General features: G+C 41.6%; 2 protein-coding genes across 2 annotated transcripts in view; one reads left to right on the top strand and one right to left on the bottom strand.

Moving 5' to 3' along the window:
• Window positions 1–1,120: 1,120 nt before the first annotated feature.
• On the top strand, window positions 1,121–2,266 carry S1PR3 (sphingosine-1-phosphate receptor 3). The gene has a single exon (XM_009587448.1). It carries the CDS (start codon window positions 1,121–1,123, stop codon window positions 2,264–2,266), a length of 1,146 nt encoding a protein of 381 aa, XP_009585743.1.
• Window positions 2,267–12,874: 10,608 nt separating this feature from the next.
• The window catches only part of SHC3 (SHC (Src homology 2 domain containing) transforming protein 3), a gene marked incomplete at its 5' end in the record, with an annotated part of 37,506 nt that continues 35,298 nt past the window's right edge, over window positions 12,875–15,082 (bottom strand). Inside the window, one exon of the mRNA XM_009587459.1 lies at window positions 12,875–13,003. Coding sequence (XP_009585754.1) covers window positions 12,875–13,003 — 129 coding nt within the window. The remainder of the gene's footprint in view (window positions 13,004–15,082) is intronic.

Here is a 15,082-nt window from a genome sequence, read left to right on the forward strand (position 1 = left end):
AATGTTTATATATGGCAAAGGAAAAAAGACAGCTAGGAAGACCTGCTGTGAAAATGCAACCTATCAAAGTCCGTGGGAAAACGTTGCAGTTAATCTAAGTCATAACTTAAAGAAGTAAATTGAGAAGGACAGTTAAAGCTGATATAACTATTTTTATTTTAAAAAAACCCGACAACATTAAATGTATGTCTTGTATACACATGCAAAGGAAAAAAAAGTAAAGTGAACCATAAAGAAAAGCGATACCTACAAAGATGTGACTTGCTGTTTATTTTAAAACACATAGCAGAAATCCAACTAGTTTGAATGGAAAGTAGGATTGGTTTTATGATGACGGGCTTTCAGAGCATCTCCTAATTGTAAATAGCCTAATTTTGTACTGTTAAGGGTAGGAAGTTATTTTAGGCACTGGCAACATGCACACTGGCAGCAAGACTTGACGCCAACTCTCTCAGGCTCTTTGCTACCTTAGGTCTGCATGGGGAGCAGGGGCAAGCTTAGAAAGCAGTGAGTTTGCCCTGCCGCTGCTCAGGCAGCCATGGTTGGGTGGTGTTTTGGTAGCGCCACATACCCTTAGGTCTTTTTGAGAAGGAGTGAGCCGGTTGCTGTGCACACTGGGGCTTGCTGGGGCTGTTTGCTAGTCCTTCTCACCGCTCCTCCGCATTTTTTTCAGCATGAAAGTTTTGTAGGGGGAAACACCTATGAGCAGTTCTCCACATTGCCCTCATATTTCCACAGCAGAGCTGCATCTCTGCAGAGTGTGACCGATGGCTTACGCACAGCTACCTTGATAAGCATGCAGCAACGCTAGACCTTGGTGCCCCGTCGTAGCCAGCGTCCCTCTTGGCTCCTGGGTGTATGTTGCGTCTTGAGCACCCACGCGGGCCGTGGGTGACATTGGAGGACAGTGAGATTTATGTTGCATTTGTTGTTTTTGTTTTCAGAGCCTGGTTTGCGAGCCAATCTCCCGAATTAATATGCAAGGCTTGCTGGAGCTGGGAATACCCACCGCCGGCCCAGAGGAGTGCTTGGAGGGACGTGGCTTGATCTCCCTCTTGTGGAAAATTATCGGAACTAAATTCTCGTGATACTAAAGAAGAAGTCCAGCATTGGCGAACAAATGATGGCAGCAGTTACCGTGCCACCTGATGCTCTTGTCGGCCCTCAAGGAAATGAAGAGATGGACTCTCTGATCGTACTGCATTATAATCACACAGGAAAGCTTATTTTAAGGGAAAAGGCAACTGATAACATAGACCTGCCCACTATTGCATTTCTGATTCTATGTAGTTTCATAGTCCTGGAAAACTTGATGGTGTTGATTGCCATATGGAAAAACAATAAATTTCACAACCGCATGTACTTTTTTATTGGCAATCTAGCTCTCTGTGATCTTTTAGCCGGGATTGTTTACAAAGTGAACATTCTTATGTCTGGGAAGAAAACTCTCAGCTTGTCCTCCACAATCTGGTTCATTAGGGAAGGCAGTATGTTTGTTGCCCTGGGAGCCTCCACTTTCAGCTTACTAGCGATAGCTATTGAGCGGCATTTGACCATGATTAAAATGAGGCCTTACGATGCGAATAAAAAATACAGGGTGTTCCTTCTCATCGGTACATGCTGGCTTATTTCAATTTCCTTGGGTGCCTTACCCATCCTCGGCTGGAACTGTATAAACAACTTAGCAGATTGCTCAACAATTTTGCCTCTATACTCCAAGAAGTATGTTGTGTTCTGCATTAGTATCTTCATAGCCATTTTGGTTGCCATTGTCATCCTTTATGCCCGTATCTACATCCTGGTAAAGTCCAGCAGTCGTAATGTCACTAACCACAATAATTCGGAGCGGTCCATGGCGCTCCTTAGGACTGTTGTGATTGTTGTTAGTGTCTTCATTGCCTGTTGGTCTCCTCTGTTCATTCTATTCCTCATCGACGTGGCCTGCAGAGTCAAGGAGTGCTCCATCTTGTACAAAGCCAACTGGTTTATTGCTCTGGCGGTCATCAACTCTGCAATGAACCCCATCATCTACACTCTGGCCAGTAAGGAAATGCGTCGGGCTTTCTTTCGCCTTGTTTGTGGCTGCCTGGTGAAATCCAAGGTGGCCAGATCTTTGCCTATTCAGCCCACGCCAGATCACAGTCGAAGTAAATCCAGCAGCAGCAATACCCAGAAGCCAAAGGAAGATTTCCCACCGATGAATGTGCCCTCATGTATCGCTGAGAAAAATGAATCTTCATTTCACAACGGAAACTTCTGTAAGTAAAGGACTCCTCAAGACAAGTACCTTTTTGTGGCTTTTAGATTTAAACTACAAGTGTAGTTTAAGCATTCATGCACTTAAGTCACAGGAGAAAACACTAACCACTCACGTAACTTTGAGGACTTACTTATCAACAATCATTTGCTTTGGGTGTTCGTTCAGTAACCCACCTGATTCAGAAGAAGCCTTTCATGTTACCCAACAGCCAGGACATGCACATCTAACGACATTGTGCGCCACGATGGCATTGCATGATGAGGCTGCGTTTGGCAGTGCGTGATCTTGCAAGACATCAAGAAAACCTGTTAGAAACTTCAGCATTCACTAAACACTGCTGACGATCAGAAAATGAGCCCAATTATTGCCGACTGGGAGAAAAGCTCATGACGTATGTTGATGATTATAGTTCTCTATATGTATCTTGCTGTTACGTTAATGGCCTTATATGTATGTGGTATAAATAGCTGTATATTTGTACAATTCCTTATTAAAAAGTCATTGTTTGGTTAAAGTTTACACTATGCTAAACATTGTATTGCAGTATACAGTGTAAGGTGACAAATTATACAAATAAATAGATGTGTTTCAATGGGGATATTTGAAAATATATGAAGTAGTAGCTTTTAACTGACAGGAACTTTAACATGTCATATCAATGCAGTATTTTTATTTTTTCCACTGTTATTCAAACTTTTAATGTTTAGTGAAAGACAACATGACAGTTGTCACTGTGACATTTCACAATTTATTTTAAACAAGCAGTAGTAAATAACCATTGAGAGAGACTATATATGTTCGCTATTTAAAGTAGTTAAAATGTGACCCAACAATACACGTGTATCAAGTTTATGTACTGTTTCAATGCATATATTTTTACTTACTATTTCCAGTGTATTTAAAAACGTATGTCAAACCTATGTAAACCTGTGTACATTGTGAATGCACTACCTAAACTGAGATTCTTCAGTTCTGAAACAGAGACGTATCATTTCAGAAAGCAATGAACCACAAACGGGTCCCTGTGGAGTTCCTTCTTTTCTCTTGAGGCACTACTACAGCATGGGATTGTGTTAGAAATTCTCCCTGGGAAGAAGTCCAGCCATGGGACAAGATCCCATTTTCTGGCAGTGGGACCCTACACTCCTACCGTCTCTGGGCACTTTTGCAGATTCAAGAGGGAAGATGCGGTACAACAGGATCATGCTGAAGGGCACGTCTCCATTTTACCTGACCCTGCCTTGGATCTGGAATGAAAGCCTGTTGAGTTTGGAAGACCTTCCAGCTTTCCTGGAGCCCCAGACTTATCCTTTTGAGAGGCTGTTCCAGAGAAACCTGTATGAAAACAACTTTATGGTTCATCATTGCCTTACCAGTCTCAGTACAGGATGGTGTTCAGCATCAGAGGGATTCCCTCAGACCTAGAGCACTTAAGACTTCATAAACATCTGGTTTCAAGTCCCCATGGAAGCGGCCCATGGTACTTCCATCAATATGACTGGAGGCTTCAGTGGAGGTTGACGGGAAATTCTGAGATTAGTTCCCGTTGTCTTTCGGTAAGAATGTAAGCATCTAACTTTATTGGGCTCTTTCAAAGGTTTGTGTTTAATATCTCAAACCACACCTTGCCTTATGCACAATCAGAAGTAGTTGAGGCTTCTTTAATACACAGCCTGAAAGAGCTCATCCTTAGCTTTACTCTGGTCTTAATCATTTAAAGCAGCAGCATTAGACTCTTCCCAAGTACATACAGTGTATAAGTTGTGTAATGTGCGTAGCAAAAGCCTTTAAAATGTAGAGGTTTGCATTGTGATTATCTTTTACAAGTTAACAGTCTGCCTGTAAATGTTTTACGCTGTTAGAAAAGTGTAAGAACAAAGAAAAACTGTATTTGAATGAAATAACTGTGAAAGAGAGTAGTAAATACGAAATAATTTCTACCAAAAATGTTGAAAAGCAGTGCACTTAGAGAAGAAGAAAAAGCTAAACTAAGCTAAGCATGATATAACTATATGAACTGCAAATACAAGCTGGGTCAGCAGCTCTGTAGCTCTGTGAGAAATAGAACTGGTGACATTGCATTGCCATGGCTTGCTTAGGTTTTTAGATCTCGCAGTGCTATTTGGCTGTATTTTCAGTGTGGAAGTTCTCCCCTGAAGTTGTTTCTTTAAAAACTGCCAGCTAAAACACTTGTATACTTCTAAATGTTAGTTCGTGAGGTGGAGGCACGTGGCAGCGTTCCTTGCTACTGTAGAGCAGAACGGCCTTAGCAATACAACAGTTTGAGAAAACATTGTGGCTGACCCCACTCCAACTCTCATGTCAAGGATGTTACATGATTCTCACTATTTAGGTGAAAAAACTGAATATTTTTAATAGCCAAAGTCCAAGAACATGCACATAATAGTGAGTTTTAACATGTGGATTCTAGCCTTAGCTATTGTCAGAGATGATGCAAGGTACAAGTAATGCAAGCAACTCCACTGTTGGAGGCCACGTGATTGCATGTCAGTACAAAAACCTTTCACTCTACTTTGATTTCCTTGTCTTATTTTGGAGCTGTGGGGATATTTTATTAGTTCACTACCCTGCTGTACTTGAAGCAGGCTCCTAAGATTCATGAGTTCACATGTAACACTGATAATATACTTTACAAAGTACTTAACGACTGAAGAGAAAAAAACTCTTGTGGATACCATCTCCAGTGGGTACATCCCACCGAGACATATTAGGTAAAGGACAGATTCTGGAAGATTTCAGAGCAAAATTTTGACATAGGACAAGTCAAGGGCTTAGTGACAGTGGACCGTAAACAAGCAGGAATATGTCCTATCCTTGAAGCTGGAAAAAGATGAACAGCTTCTTTCACCATAAAATATTAGAAAATTCTTTAAAATAATCCCAGAATCCAAGCTTTTTATCATCTAGGCTGATTTGAGCATACAAGAAACTGAATCAGGTCTCCCTTTCCCAATTGGTTTTATATGAAGCAAAAGCTACAAAGGAGACTAACATTTCATTCATATTACTTCATGAATTGGAATATTTATTTTGGTTCTGGATTACAAAACAAATGCAAATGAAATCACCTAAGGAGAAAAAAAGCTTTCACAAGATGCTTTCCAGGAGTCTTTTATTGCCAACAGTCTTACAGAGTATTTTCAACTCATTAGGTACCACAGACATTTTGAAAACTTTTAATTAAATCTCAAACCTTTGAACCGAAGTTGTTGTGTAGCAGTCATTTTTCAAAGAATTGTAAAGAAGGTTTTGGCCGCCTATGGAAAACATGCATTTAAACTGGGTGTCGTGCCTGAAAGCAGTTCCTGTGGGAACGCCGTGCAGCCGAAGGCGGTAGGCTCTGCCTCTGCCGCCCACGGAGTCGGAGGGAGGCTTTGCCCCGGCTTTCCTGGGAGCAGACTCGTCCCTTGGCTGCCCTGCTCAGAGGGCTGCCTGCTCCGGCAGCACCGTGCGCGGCTGCTGCCGCCTTGCAAAGGCACATTTTACAAGGAGCGACAGTAATTGGGGTGTCGCGCTGCCTACAGAGTTTGTCATTTCCGACAGCTCTGGTAAGGAAATGGAAAACACGCCTGTGCATAAAGTGCCAGGTGCCACAAAGCTGGGGTCCTGAGAGCAGCCGGTCTGCCCCGCTGAGCGGAGCTGTGCTGGCGTCCACCCCGGGTGCTGCCATTTAACCCACCAACACCACGAAGGGCACGGCTCGGCCCCTTGACTTTGCTGGGACCCCACGGCAGCCCCAAGCTTGGGGACGCTCCCTTCTCATGGCAAAACTCATGGGGGGCAGGCGCGGCAGCAGCGATCAGGGGTTTCTGTTGGGCCACCGTTGAGTCGTGAAGCTTGCCGCAGCCCTGAGGCCTCCTGGCCCCTGAAGTGGGCTGGAGGCACCGTGCAGAGGCATGCTGGTGCCCACGCTGCCTTCAGAGCTGCATTTCTTCTCCCCAAGAGCAACATAACTCTCCGGGCTCAGCTTTTCTCCGAGTGGAGAAGAGAGAAGAAGGAGACACTCGGGCAGCGGAGGAAGAGGATTTGGGGAACATCAGCCCAGCTAAGCTTCCATCTGACATGGAGCCTTTCTCCTCCTAACAGTACACTAAATAGCTGCTCTTGCATGGACCTTGTCCTTGCAGTCGCTCTCCATGGAAGGACCTTGTCCTTGCAGTCGCTCTCCATGGAAAGACCATGGAGTTGGCTATCCTTGGCTACCCTCAGCTATTCAGTGTGCCAAACAGGAACGCTACCTTTTCAGGAGAGGACATCATCTGGCCCAGAAAGGGCCTGTACGAGCCATTACTTGCATCGTGAAAATTGTATTTGTCAAAAATGAACTTGTGGAAATCAATGTTGCCCCTGTCAAAGTAAGTGGAGCTCCTCTGGTGTGAAGTCAGTGTAACTGAGGTCAAACTCCCCATGTGCCATTTGGTCCTCTGACATTTTTCGTCCCTGTTTCTACTGAGATGAGTAGTTCATTAACTTATTAATATTCAATATCCAGGTAAACCCTGTTGAATTTCATATTTTCTGCTACAAAACGGGCATCTCTTCAGGTAAATAAAAAATCCCCAAAAAACAAATTAGGCCATTAGGGAACCTGGGCATAGGAGAAGAGACTCAAGCCCACTTTACATGCAATTCGATTTGATAGTAGTGCTCATTATTTTATTACTTTGGTTAATCATATACAAACTGAATAATCAGAAAACAGTTGCATGACACTTATATTCCAAATTCTGTTGTTCAAGGACTTCCTCAGAGACAAAATTTGCCTCTATAACCAGAATACCACAATCAGCAGACAGGCAAAAACTTGAGATTCACAAAAATCGTTGGGAATATAAATGATCACAATATTTCCACATACATTATTTTTCCTGCAATTCTCAGTTAAAAATGTTTCTAAAAGTAATAAATATTAATAAATAACAAATGTACAGTCAAACTCCCTTTTACAACAAAATAGTCACCTTTTTGTCTTGTTGTTGCTGCCCACACAATGCAAAGAAAAACATTTACCTCAGAAGAAGAAACCTGGCTTCATTTGAGGTTTAACTCTGCAGGACTTTACTGAGAAGCAGTTATCACACCAATCCAGCCACAAAGGACATAAATATACACCAATCATAATCTTTACATTCTTCATTTAATGAAAAATTTCACTTATTTTGAACGAATATTTGCCTGGGTGTGTTTGGTGGTTTTTCCCTCAAGGAAGAAAAAGGAGGACTGCTGGAAAAAGCTGTCATTTGACCTCTATGTTATTTGACCTTCACGATAGCTACATAAAATGTAAATCTGCATCTTAATCTCAAAATCTGAGGCTACCTTCCTTTTCCCAGCCATCCATGCTGTCTCTCACAAAGTGGGGTAGAAGAATGAGTCACCCAGTTTAGCTTCTTTCTTCCTTTGGCTTCCATGGCCTGTTCTGTTGTCAAACAAGGTTTAAACACTCTTTATTTAGCTTTTCCCCTATATGGTGCTTTTGCTAGAAATGTGCAGCTCTGAAATCTTATCCCCCCTACTGAGGAAAAAAAAAAAAAAAAGAGCCCTGCTTTTTCTCAGTGGAAGCCATACGAGATACTTATGTTGGAGGATGCAGAGGAACAGATCAGGGCTTCTGAATATAAATGTCTCAAAAAGAGATGAGATGTAGGCATTGCCTGAGTATTTTGCAGTTCCCTTCCCCAGAGGTTCTGCTTTAACCCTATCAACTAATTAGCATGTTTATAATTTGGCGACAGCTCTGTATTCTCATTAGTGGCTTATATGCCTATTGGCTTGTGTTTCCAGGCTTCACATTTCTTATCCCTAGGGTTTTCTCTCCCAAGACAGCTTTTCATGCCCTACCCAAGCCTCTGGTTAACTGCAGGCAAATTGGACGTCCATGTTACCTTTTCCACAGGCCTGCCCTCATTCCAGCTGCATCGCATGCAGATGTGAACAAGGTCCACAGACACTGTGTGCGAGTGAGTGGAGTAAGTACAGCTGAACACAGAGCTTTTAGTGGGACTTTGCCCATATCCTAACAGTTTTGAGCAAGCGGAGATTTCTGGAGAGTGCAACCCTAGGTTTGGGCAAAAAGACCATGCAAATCAACATATTTTTGCCGGTACACTGAGGTAAATCTGAATTTGGATTTTATGCAGGCGTATTTTGAAAATGTCTGAAAGATAAAAAGGAAAGTGCGTCTGTTACTTCAGCTTAGACTTTGTTTATGCAAATATGGTTTACTTAATATAAATTCTTGACTCTTGCCACTTACTTCAGATAGACGTTGGATGCTAAGAACAAAAGCTTGAAAGCAATATTTGTAACCGTTGTCAGAACATTCACAAGTTCCAAATTTCCCCTTTAGAGCTGTAAATTTCCTGGAGGCTGCAAAACTCTGCTAGTTTTCAAATGGAGCATTTGATACTTACAAATATCTAAATATGCATCAATTCTATTACGAATACATTGTAGCTGGCATCTGGCACTTGATGTGCCAGCAGCAATCGCACTGTGGTATAAATTTTATAAATTCTCCTCGTCTTACTGCACAGCATGATGCCTGGGGACCATGATGATAAGAAATGTGAGCATATTATTCCGCAGAGGAGAAGAAGAATGAACCCGGGATATAGAAAATTTAGTGCTGGCAGGTGACATTTACCAGACTGTTAGTAAATGTTTTCTTCCGGTGACAGTGCACATTTTGCACTCAAATCCTTGTCCCAGCACTATGTCCTTTGTTCAAGCTTGTATTGAACATGTGCGGCAGAGAGGTTTCTGGCAGAACTGGTATTGTCTCCCATTGTGAACCCTGTAGGATGTGAAGTGGAGGGAAGCTACTACATAACCTTCTACCCTCACTGTGTGTGCAAAGTGCTGGGCAGGCAGGCAGCCGGTAAGCCATGGAAATTGCACCTTCTCCTATGGTCTCCACCCAGGCATGGCCTCTTCTTGCATTAGGGAAGGGAACCTGGGAGTCCTCACACTGAGCAAACTCCCATTGAAGTCACAAGGTAATTCAATTTTCAAATCACATTTTCTACCTTTGAGGTTTCCTTGCTTCTGAAGCATCTGAAATAACTGAAAGTTTGGGAACGTGACTGTACCTCAATGTCCAATCTATCACTGCCAACCTCATGGGAAAATTTTATTATCCTAATAATTACTGCAACAAAATGAATTGGAAGCATTTGGTTCACTTTTGAAAATTCTTTGTTTAAAGGAATAGAATGCATTTGCATTGCCCATAGTTCACATAGTTGCAACACAACTGGAATCAAAACTGATAATCAGATAGGACTCAAAATCAATGTAGACAATCTTGCAGGATATTTAGTGTTTCACTTTTGACTTCTCAGCTATCCCCTGGGACAATACCAAAGGACACCATAGTATTGTCTAACCTCCGTGATTTCTATTGAGTCTAGTAAGTTTGTTCTTTCAGTAAAACCCTGGTTCTTGAAGTCAAGGTACTGAATTATCACTAGCAAATGTCTAGCCCTTGGGACTGCATGAGAGAGAATAAAAACAAAAGGTGAGGGGACTCAAAGGCAAACACTAAAAGGTTCAAATTATTGTGATGTCAGCTGTCTGATTTTCACCCAATTGCACAGCATTTGAGCCCATCTCATAACTTCTACATCTCTTAAATTGCTGGCAGTATTGGCTCCTCACAGAAATGAGCTATGCCTCTCTAGCAGGTTCAATTTGCTCTTGTTGAGCTCAGTGTAAAATGGTCTTTGACAACAGGTTTGGAACTGCTGTCCGAACGGCTATACGGTTTTAATACCATTTTCATATAGGGGAAAGCCAAATCTACCAGAGTGACAGTGACAAAAAGCAATGGCAGGATCCACAAAAGGAGCACTGATTGGCCCACATGCCCTTCCTTCTGGACAGCTTTGAGATCATTTGGTTCCCAGGGATTTAGAAAAGCCTCTGGATCATCACACCTGGCCAGACAGGATCTCCCGGCCCATTGCGGCAGCAGGGCACTGTCGCAGCCCAAAGGCGCTACCACTACCTAGGACCAAGCTGCATCTGATCAAGCTATGTGTAACCTTTGCATCATCAATGGCAATGCTGAGCTGGGCAAATTGGCTGTGCCGACAGAGCAGGTTAAAATAGCCACATTTTCCTGGAGGCAGAGTTTGTGAAATGCAGTCTGGGGAATTTAATATTTCTGTCAAGCCGTTTCATTTTGTGTCTCCTTGCACCTGCTTTCATTTCCCAAACATGCAGTTAAGCGGCTGCTAAGTTATTAAAGCTACAGGTAGGACAATGGTAAAAAATTTTAAGTGTTTATTTCGGTGTATGTTTAGTGCCTTCATTCATACACCCATACCTTGTCACATTTTTCCAGGCATACACTGACAGGATATTTAGGAACAGATATACGCAGCAGGTGGGATTTTTGAAGGCACCTAAGGGAGTTAGGCACCTGGCTCTTACTGAAGCGATATGCAACATTCGAAGTACAAAAGAGGCCTTCTTTTATAGTTAGTGATACCACACGAAACACTTTCCAGAACACGGCTGTAGGGAGGTGGGAGCATGGAATGACAAGTGTTACATATGACAAAAAAGGTGGCAACAGAGATACTTCAAACTGGTATATGGTGAGACATGGATGCTCTTAAATAAAGTCATTTTGATGGATACTGCTTTGGAGTATAAGATCTCCTCACCTTCCCTTGCAGTTTCTAACCTGGTACAAGGACAACCCAAATTTTACTACTAACCTCAGTGCCATACTAATTTGGGTTGCAATGCAGCATTTAATTTCTTTTCTTTGCTCTCAGCTCCCACCCAGACCTAGAAATATCAACTAATAACTATCTGCAATAAAATTAATCAGAAGCATTTGGTTCACGAATGTCTTAGTTTGGCTTCTGAACGTCTTGATTACAGGATCAAGTGTATTTTTATTGCACGGATCACATGATTAGTCTTAGGTGCCTCAATTTTCGTTCCTGAGATCAACCAAAACCAAACTTCCTAAGTTGCAACTTCACCATGTTTCAAAGCAGAAGGTACAAGAAAATTATTTCAGAATTTTAATATAATAATCCTACCTGAATGGATTCTAAGTGAATCCTTCAATCAGTTTGGTTGTAATTCGACAAATTTTTAAACTTAGCAAATTCTTAAAACCAAATCTAATTTTAAGTAGATTTAACTATTGACTACATCAGGGTAGGCAGTTGCTTAAACTAGACTTATCCTGCTGAGTCTTGGCCTTTACAAATCAAGTCTGAAGATTTGAGATACTGGTGCTAAAAGAAGACCTTGGAACGCTGAAGGCTAAATCCTGACTCTGGCGCAAACTTTGCCTTCACAGGAACTGTGTCTATTGAATTTGGCCCTTGATGAGCTTCATAAAATAGGAAAATAACTTCATAAAGTGCTTGCATTTGAGTAGTACAAACTTTCCTTAAAACATTTCCCAGTACCAAAAGCCAAGGACATTTCTGCCAGAAATGCATCTTTAGCGTATGTGTATTTTTCAACTTCGTATTGAAAGAAAAGCAGTATATTTGCAATAGTTATCACTTGCTGAAGGCCAAAGTCAAGTTATGCTTTGGTAGGTAAATGCAAATGACATCATTTGCAGAACTGACCACTGAGTCATGATAGTTTTCACTGTTTATATGAAGAAAAGTTTTTTTCAGATATGTCTTTGACCAATTATGTACATCTTGCATTAAACCTATTAAACACAAGTTATTTGAACTTGCCTAATCGGTATGTAACATCTCATTAGAGACTGGTAGTCAAGGACACCTAGATCTTCACCATAGGCAGAGAACTACTTATAAATAACCTTAGCACTCAAATTAATAAATTAAAGTTACAGAATATTGTTATATTATTGTTAGAAAAATCAAATGCACACATCTCGTACACAGAGAGATCACACCAAATCATTGTTAAAGCAAGATACAAATGTTTTGAGTAGCATCGTATAAGAATTCAAACTTGACATCAGAAAGATAAAATGCTTTTGATATCAGCGACACTAAATAACGCTTTTAAAAATCATCTTATGTTAAATTTCCGAGTTGGAATACAGTTGCTGAATTCAGACTCCTTCCATGGTTAACCAGCGTAATCCACCTGTAATCCCCATAGTTGTGCTTCTTAGGTAAAATCAGAAATAAGATTCCCAATATTCACTTTCTCAAGAAATTGAGACTGCTGAATTCTATTTTTATCTGAACAATCACAATTGGCATTTTTCTTCTGGTAAAAACACATGGCACAGAAGATGGTTCTATACCGTCAACAGACTGACTTGAAAAATATAAATATATACTGTATTTATATATATAATGTGTATATATACACTATCAATATTCACATTAGAGAATCTGAACAATTTTATTGAAATTACTTTTTAAGAAAGCCTTCTGCTGTGACTTCATGTCTACATAAAGCATTGAGAATTTTCAAGTGTACTGTGTGAAATAGGGCTTCTTAAACCTAAAGAAAACGTACTGGTGAAATATACGTGAATATGCATTTTTTTTAATGTACATGTTTTTTCAGGTCTGCAATTTCCACCAGTTATAGTTTGCAAATTACAAAAACTAAAGTAGTTATCTGAAGTCAGTGTTTCCTCTCAGCAGGCTGCTGCAGGCAGAGTTCACTCCCAGAAGAAACTATTGGCAAATTATTCTCGAGATGATGATTGATGAGATGACTTATGCTGTCAAAGACACGATCTTTTGTTCGAACCTTCAAAAAAAGGATGCAAGAACTTAGATTAAAGAGCAAAATACTTTTCCCCTTAACTTTGCACTAAAACTCTTTAAGAATGACACAATTAATCACGTTTTGGAGACTGATCCGTCTCCCATCAAAATCAGTGGAAATTTGGCATTTCTGGAGTTTTGCTTCTGTTTTGGCTCTTACTCCCTTTATTTTCTCCAAACAGATATTTTGCATGCTACCTATGGGCCAGTCTACTGCTATTACTCTTTCTGAATAGGTCTGCTTGAAAACTTCCTGTACAACATTTTGTTTCACTGTAAGTCGGATTTTTGCATCAAATTTTCTTCTTCAAGGGACCGCCTGCTTCTTTTAAGTGCTTTCACCTTTTTCATTAGAAAGAGCTGTCCCTCCAGAGATGCCAGGACCCAGCTCTTTCCATGCGCCTCAGCATCTTTGTGCTTCCCTTAACAAAGACCTTCTTCTTCAGGTGCTGGAAAATTCCCTTCCCCAAAAGCGATCCAGCCACCACGTCTGCTTGGCTTGGGTTTGCCCTGTGCTGCACGGCACACACCTGTGCCTTTGAAACTGAAACACTTCAGGGCAGGGAACGTAATTTTTCTAGCCCATTTACCAGCCCTCTGCACTGGCATCCTGCTAAGTAAATTATTACACTCACGATAAGAGGAAACTCATATTGCAAGGTAAAACAGTCAAAAACGAGGACAGGCCAAAACCTAACCTATACTACAAAACAGTCTTTGATTATTTAACCACATCTTCACAAAACATTTACTTCCTATGTTTAAAATGAGTTAGGCATACAGCTTCCATAGGCAGAGCAGAGGTCCCCTCACGTGAATGTCATGCTGCAGTAAAGCTTTGTATTGGGATGGCTCTGTGCTGCCTCAAGCAAAAGCCTGTGAACACTGCTCTGAAGTGAGGGCATGTCATCTATTTTCCGTGAACTTTTCTCAGAAAGAGAGAAGAACTTTTGTCAAAACTTTTCAAAGCCAGCTTAGGCCATGGTGGGCACCTCGTTTGAAATATTTCAGTCTTCATCATTAAGTTCTGGCAAAACTGCTAGAAACTTAGCACAGGATGTCATAGGGTAAAAAAAGAAACAACTTTGATGCCAAATGATCCTATCTGCTCCGACCGCATGTAGCTGCGTCACTGAAGAAAACCAACAGGCTCTCCTGATTTCTGAAACATACTGCTTTGAAACACCACTTTCTGTAATTATTCAAAGCTATATTTTCAAAATGAGAAGGTATCTTTAACACAGCAGTAACGTTCCTTATCTATATTCTCATTAACGCATTTTGAGTCCATTCAACTCAGCTGAGAGTTTTCTCACCATAAGCAATATGCTCTGCCATCACCAGAGTTCAAGCCCTAATTCTACATCCAGCAAAAATCCTGCAATCCTCCATTTTAAGCATCCCTTACCTAAATTAGAGATCTTTTTTTTTGTCAGCTGGATGAGAGCAGAAGCAACTGGACAGTTAACTCTGGTCTGAAAACACACCCTTAAGAGCTGTAACGTGTCACTGGGTAATTTGTGTGTGAAATGAATTTTCAGGCAGCCTTTGTGTGAATTGGTTTTTACAAATAATCACGCCGAGGCCACGCAGAAGAGATGCAAGCTGCTGGCACGCTGCTGCGGCTGGCCACACACTGGCATGTTATTCACGATTCTCTACTCTGACAAGTCGCAAATAGGGCTGCTCAGGAGCTGTGTCAGGATCCCACAAATCATATAGACAGCACAGCCTACGTAAATACAGCCACAGAAAAGCTGTTGTGCCTCCTTAGTGAGGAGTTTCAGAGCCGCTTGTGCGGTGACGGCACATCACTGGGGGGTGGTGGTGGGGGGGGTGTTAGGTGCCGAGAACAAGCAGGTCCCTACGCAAGGAGGTCAGCAAATCAGTGCTCCTCTGAGAGGCAGTGCAGAAAAGATGGGGGGCCTCCGTCCTTTGCCTACAGAAGGAAAATGACCGGAGAGTCATCACAGAGCTCCCAGTGGGACGTAGCATCCCTGCACTTGCCACGTCACGCAGCGGCGTTTTCCTTGCAGTAGCCTGTAACAGCTATCTGTGGGTT

Source organism: Fulmarus glacialis, unplaced genomic scaffold (genome assembly GCF_000690835.1).
Source record: "Fulmarus glacialis isolate BGI_N327 unplaced genomic scaffold, ASM69083v1 scaffold30740, whole genome shotgun sequence".
Lineage (NCBI taxonomy): Eukaryota > Metazoa > Chordata > Aves > Procellariiformes > Procellariidae > Fulmarus > Fulmarus glacialis.